The 6728-nt window shown below is 52.5% G+C and overlaps 1 protein-coding gene across 1 annotated transcript in view; it reads right to left on the bottom strand.

Annotated features, from left to right (window-relative positions):
- The window catches only part of MTA2 (metastasis associated 1 family member 2), a 13932-nt gene that overhangs the window by 6434 nt on the left and 770 nt on the right, over positions 1–6728 (bottom strand). The window contains exons 2-8 of the mRNA XM_015422707.1: positions 3419–3486; positions 3108–3201; positions 1111–1228; positions 865–928; positions 520–637; positions 297–399; positions 101–200 (exon numbers count right to left, since the gene is read on the bottom strand). Coding sequence (XP_015278193.1) covers positions 101–200; positions 297–399; positions 520–637; positions 865–928; positions 1111–1228; positions 3108–3201; positions 3419–3486 — 665 coding nt within the window. The remainder of the gene's footprint in view (positions 1–100; positions 201–296; positions 400–519; positions 638–864; positions 929–1110; positions 1229–3107; positions 3202–3418; positions 3487–6728) is intronic.

Genomic DNA, 6728 nt, shown 5'->3' on the forward strand with positions numbered 1-6728 from the left:
CCCCCCCCCTTTTCCCCAGTTTTTCACAGTCACTCTCTCTCCACTCAACTATTATTTACTTATTCAGCCCTGCTTGACCCCCAGGGCTGATGTCCCTTACCAGTGTGATATCCCGGGAGGCAGCAGCTGCACTCATGTGAAGGCTGGGCTGCCGGATGGAGCTGCTGCAGTCGAGGGCCCGAGCGAAGGTGCCAACGGCCCTGGCACGAAGGAAGAGACAAGAGCAGGTTAACGACCCGTTGGAGTCCGAGTCAACCCGGCCAGAAAAGCCAGACCACCCCCCAGCCGGATCTCACCGAGCCACCACGAGGAACTGGTCGATCTGCCGGTCTGTTAGAGGGTTGTCAGGGTCCCAAACCTTCATCTCCATCTTCTGCTGGTTCCGGTTATCGGACTCTCCTGGGGGAGGATCAGGGAGGGGCTATCAGCACAACTGGGCCACCACATTCCCTCTGGGAAGAAACCTGGCAAGGGGAAATGTGCTTTGCACAAGTGACAGGGCCCAGCACCCCCACTCACCTTCCGCCAGCCGGTCAGGAATCTCTGCCTGGTACTTGCAGCCCACTCGGATCTCACCCTGGTCAGCCAGGAGAGTCTTCTGGACAGGGTCGAAGACCAGTGAATAGAAGAAACAATCCTGGGAGGAAAAGTGGGGTCCGAAGTATTAATAACATTTGCCCTGATATTCTCAGCCCCTTCTTCGTTCATTCTGCCAAACCAGGAGCAACCAAGCCAGATCCAAGGACAGGTAATACCTCACACCCACTGCTTTGGTTGATGGTGCCCAAAGAAAACCACCGGATCGCAAGCCTAGAACTTCAGGAGCCCGGAGGTGGTAACTTCACCTTTCCCTTCCTGACTCACCTCTTTGTCCAGGTACTGGCTGAGGACGTCCGTCTCATTGAGCAGGGTAACACTGCACTTCCCCCTGCGAGGATGAAGGGAAAGGAGAACCTGTGTCATATCCCTGAGCCCAGCCTCTCCACTGCTGCTGTGCTCAAAGACAGGCTGGCTCAGATGGCCTGAAAAGAGCAGGCCCCGCTTTCCCTCGGCTGCACAGGAGCCAAGGGTACGCAAGATGGAACCCATCCCCCTCCTGCCTCTCCTTACCGTATGTGGGTAGCAGGCAGGGACTCAAACTGCCGGGACAAGAAGAGCTCCCGGTGTTTCAGCTGGTGTCGCTGCTGCTCTGACACCGAAGGCTGTTTGGATTCTTCTTCGAATTCTCCTGGGCAGAAGACGAAAAGTGTGTAAAGCATTTCCGCACACACAGACCCATCCACTGCTCATTTCTAGGCATGTCATGTCTTCCAGAGACTGCAAGATCTCACCCCTCCTCCAAATCAGCAATCGCACTCACGCCCTGATCTGATCGGCTAGTCCAGCATTGTTTCTAAGAGTGGCTAGATGCATCCAGAAACAAGCAGGATGGGAAGGTGAGGATCCACCCAACACCTGGAATTTCAAGGCATATTGCCTCAGGGCATGGAGGTTCTTTTTGGTTCCTGTGGCTAATGCCTATGCTATAGCTACCATCCTCCATGAATCTTTGTAATTTATTTTAAAGTTATGCAAACTAGTAGTGATTGCCATGTCATGAGGTAGTGGAATCCACGTTGTTAATGCTTTGTTTAAAGGACAACTTCCTTTTTCTAAGCCGAACGGGTCTGCCGGTCAGCTTCACTGAAGGCTAGTGAATTTTAGAAATAGGAGCAAGGAAAATGTCTCTCCCTGCCCCCATCCCGACACACAATTTATAACCGTGATCATGTTTCCCTTCCTCGCTGGCACTTATGTGTTCCTGAAATAAAATGCCCTAAATGCTTTAGCCTTTTCTCAGAGGGAAGGATGCACCAACCCCATGATTATTTTCGTTTCCCTTTCCATCCAGAATGCAGCATGGGGCTTATTTCCAATTGCCAGCGACTGCTGCCGAGGGTTGTCATTTCTGCTCTCTTTCCACAGCAGCAAGGGAGACCACCACGCGCAGTCATCCGCCATCCCGGAAGCAGCTGAGCAGCGGCGGCCACCAAGAAGCACATTGTTCTCCCATCCCCCCCATCTGCTTCAAGAACTTGGCAGTGTCCCAGGGGGGTGGGGACTAGAGGAACGAGTGGGACGCTGGCTCCACCCTCCCTGCTTTTCAGCTCAGGAAACCCTTTGCCTCGGGTGGGTGGGTTAAAGAACCGGCAGGGTCTGATTGGGCACAGTCAAGGTCACAGCCCCTGCTCAAGAGGCCAGGAAGCCCTATGCAGAGCCACGCATGCCCCTTCCCCTCCCCCAGCCGCTATCCCTTTCCTGTTAACCCTTTAAGCAGCCAAGGGCTCGCCTGTGGCACTAAAAGTCAGAGACGCCTATGCCTGGCAAAAGCCAGGGACCAGGTGCTCCTGAGCGACACTGTTGCTGTCTCCCAGCTTGAATTATGAAAGGGCCGCTTTCCACAGCCAATAGCTCTTCTTCCTGTCCCAAGCCTGAGTCCCCCCTCTCCTCCCCACATACACAATTCAACACCAGCCAAAGTTTAAAACCAGTCAGCTGTTTCTTTGCATACACTATTGCTCTTGTCTATTATGCTTTGGGCATGAAAGGGAAAAGCTTAGCTCTGGTCACCCCAGTGGAGAGGTGCGAAGATACTAATGGCACATCAAAACAAACGAGACCCCTACAGAAGTTGGAAGGGAGGCAGTTCCTGAGCAAGGTGCTTGGGCAGGAAAATGCCAGCCTTGGCTCTCCGGAGGAGAGTGGTGCTCCGGGGAGAGGGTGGGGTGGCCTTTCACCCACTCCCTTGCTGCTCTCTCCTTCCTGGGCAGAATCCCTCCTCCCCTCCCTATAACCTGAGGGCAACAGCTCAGTTCCGCCCTCCCCCTTCACCTGGTCTCTTCTCCCCGCCTTCTCCCTGGAAAGCTGGAGTCACCAGATTGTTTGCCAAACCATCCATTCCCAGGCATCCTGCAAAAGCCCTACCCCAGTACAACACCTTCCAAACCAAACACCCCATCGCCATGCAGGGGCAAAAAAAAAAGCAATTTCATCCTCTGAAACCACCAGCCTTGAAAAGAATTCCATCTACCACTCAGAATTATGTCCAGATCCCTCCTGCTACTCACGGGCATTGCTGTCAGCCAGGCTGTTGAGGCTACTGGAGATGTCACGCCGTCGAAACAGACAGACCACCTTGGCCTCCACATTGCCATTGGCCGTCTGCGGGAGGAAGAGGAGGGACAAGGCTGTTGATGGACGGACAGGCTTGCCGGTGGGTGGCAGCTACAGCTCCAAGATCTGGAGCTCATCTAAACTGCCTCTACTACACTCAGGAGTTTCCCACTTAACCCACATCCTGTCCACATACCCTGGCTTCCCAGGCTGTCCACCACAGGGCAGAGCTGAGCTCCCTCCCCATGCCTGGTGCTACCCTTACCTTGTTGAGCTCCTCTATGCGGCGTACGAGGTAGGGGTTACTAGAGGAATTCTCGAAGTAGACATAATCTGCAAAAGGGGTGAAGGAAGGGGCAATGAGAGACGGAAAGAAGCAGGTGCAGGACCTGAACTCCTCACTTCCCAAATCAGAAACGTGTTCTTATTTCCTACACATCATTCGTTCCTGTAGCTACACCAGAGCGTACATGCAGCATCTCCTCCAGGCCCATCAATCCACCACAGCAAAAATATGACAATTCCTCTAACCTACATCAATATGATCCCTTTTATTTAGGCCATGGGAAAGCTGTTTCTCCCCTCTGAGCCAGAATCAAGACATAACACACGCACTCCATCCTCTTTCCATTCCACCAGAAATCTGACATAAATGCCTCATGCATCCCATGTTTCTGCAGCCGGGTTTTGAGGCGCAGAACTCAACAGTCTCTCAACTTTTTGTTTTTTATATACTGTCCAAAAAGTTAATCTTTAAGCCTAAAAAGCAGAGCTAGAAAGCACAGGGCAACATCTAGGGAAATCTCAGATGCCACACTGGACTGGGCAGCAGAGACACTGATGACCAGGGGATGAGGCTACAGTGTCTTACCTAGAGTCCCTCGCCCACAATTAGCATAATATATGCAGGAATCCCTCATTTGCATACCATGTACAAGGCAGGCAGATGTCCTTGGGCCTGAATTTCTTTATAAAGGGCAAACAGAGATCTGTGGACAAGGCCACAGCCTGATTGCTTCAAAGTGCCAGATAAGCTAAGCACTGAGCCATGGCCCCAGCCCACAAAGGCTCATCAATACAGGTAGCCCTGACACTAAAGAGCCAGGTTGCCTCCATTTCAGAGTCACTTATAAAACTGCCTTTACTGTCAAGCCATTGGTTCAGTGTACTCTTCAGTATTGTCTCCTCTGACAGGCAGTAGCTCGCCAGGATTCCAGGCACTGAAAGGTCTTCCCCAGTTCAGTTACCTGAGACGCTTTTAACTGAAGGTACCCGGGACCATACACACTTCGTACGCAGTTCCTATCACTGAGTTACAGCTCCTGCTCATTCTTTTAGTAATCTTTACGACGGCCCCGTAAAACAAGCCAACATTAGCTCTGCTGTCTTATATGGGGCTGGGAGGGAACGTCCACTGAAAGAGGGCACTTGTGGAAATGAATCCTTCCAGAACCCTCCCAGAGAGTTCATGGTTGTGCTGACCTGAAACTTGTGCTTTTCAGTTCATGCTCTCAAACCAGTGTGCTACACAAACATTCAAGACGTTAAGCTACAGATTATCCTCCTGCTAGGACAGCCCTGTGTCAGTAATATAAGCAAGGATGGGGTACCAGAGCCAGCCTAAGAAGCACTGTCAATAAGGACTGCTTCCACTATTCTTCTCTTCACTGCAAGCACGCTAGGTAGGCCCTGTACAAAACAGACACATGACTCAATCACAGCCGAGAGAATTTCCAACAGAGATCAAACAGAAGAGTAGAGAAAGTTCAGGGTCATGGGCTCCACTGAGGAATTTAGCTGGCAACAGGAGAGTAACCCAGGGGTGGACCAGAGAGGGCTGTCCTCAAAGGAGGGGCTAATAATGAACAGGTTGGGCCTAGGGAGCCATGCAGTTTAAGCTTAAGCGGCACAGATAAGAGTGGGAGGAGGTGACTAAGGGGTTCAACAGCTTGTGAGAAGGGGAGTGGGAGGGAAGAAGGACACAGAGTTTTTAAATAAAAAGAAACCTGAAGGTAATGGAGAGAAAAAGTCCAGGAGATGGGGTGCAGATGATCTTAGCGGGGATGTGTGAACTGACTTAAGAGGAAGAGCCCTAGTCCAGCATCCTGCTCCTAGCAGTAGCCCACCTGAAAGTCTACAAGCAGGGCACGGAAGCCGTTCCCCTGTTGGGACTCCATCTCCTGCCTGTCAGAGGTACACTGCTTCTGAACACGGAGGTTCCATTTACCTTTTATGCACCAGAACAGAAGCCGGAATCACCCACACCGTGCTCTCAGCTTCTTACACAGACCTCCCCTTTGCCTACAAGGCATGATTGTTAGCTATCCTGAGCTAAAACCCAGCAAGGCCCTTCAGCCAGCCTCTTATCCACATGTCCCCTAGTCTCCGATACTCCCCTTCACCCATAACCAAGCACATTTTCCTCTCACTTCACAGGCACATCCTGACCTCCTTAGTTATAGCCTTTCACACACACACCCTTCCACAACTCTGGTCCTGCCTCCTCATCCCTTTCCCAGATCCTTTGGGCCTCAGCATGGCCCCATCTCATAAGAACATAAGAGATGCCAATGTTGGATCAGGCCAAAGGCCCATCCAGTCCAACACTCTGTGTCACACAGTGGCCAGATATACCAGGTGTCATCAGGAGGTCCACCAGTGGGGCCGGGACATTAGAAGCCCTCCCACTGTTGACCCCCCCCAAGCACCATGAAGACAGAGCATCACTTGCCCCAGAGCCCCTAGCTATACCTTGTGGCTAATAGCCACTGATGGACCTCACACACCACAGCCCCTCTCATTCACAGCCTCCCTTTCCCTGACCCAGCTCTTTACACCAGACCTCTGTCTACTCTTTATTCCCTCCTTCCAAATTTCTGCCTCAATACTCCCAGTGCCTCCCCCAGTTACTTAACCACCTCAGCCCCCTTCTACCCACACCTTAAACCCTCAAAACAGTGAGGTAGCATTGCCCAACATGCTCTTTCTTAGACGCCTATCTCCCCCCCCTGTGATTCCCCCCTCTATTTACCTTATTTCTCCCACTACCGGGAACAACAGTCTTTTCTATCCTTCCCCCCCCCCCACCCCTCCCCCAACCACGCGCCTCTACCTATTCCTTAAAACCCTGCCCAAGCTGCTTAGCCCAGCCTGCCCCTTTAATACGCTCTCGGGATGCCAGCCTCCAGGCGGGGCCTGGGTATCCTCTCGGAATTATAGTTCATCTCCAGACGACAGAAATCAAAAAAATGGAGGCTTCGGAGGGTGGACTCCGTGGCCTTGTGCCCCGCTGAGGTTCCGGTCCTCCCCAGGCTCCACCCCCAAATCTCCAGGAGTTTCCCAACCTGGAGCTGGCAACCCTAACTTAAGCCAGCCCCTCGATTCACACGTTCCTGTTACCGACGACCCCTGGGCTCTTCCTCCCTCCAAAATTCTCACCCCACTTAGCCAGCACTTCCTTGTGTGTCCCCCCTCCCCCATTCCCAATCTCTCTCTCCTCCCCCCCCCTCGCCTCAATACCTGGAATTAGCCCTCCCCATTCGCTTCCTGGACACACTCAACCCCCCCCACCTATT

The sequence above is a fragment of the Gekko japonicus genome, unplaced genomic scaffold (assembly GCF_001447785.1).
Source record: "Gekko japonicus isolate JY-2015 unplaced genomic scaffold, Gekko_japonicus_V1.1 scaffold2762, whole genome shotgun sequence".
In the NCBI taxonomy this organism is placed as follows: Eukaryota; Metazoa; Chordata; class Lepidosauria; order Squamata; family Gekkonidae; genus Gekko; species Gekko japonicus.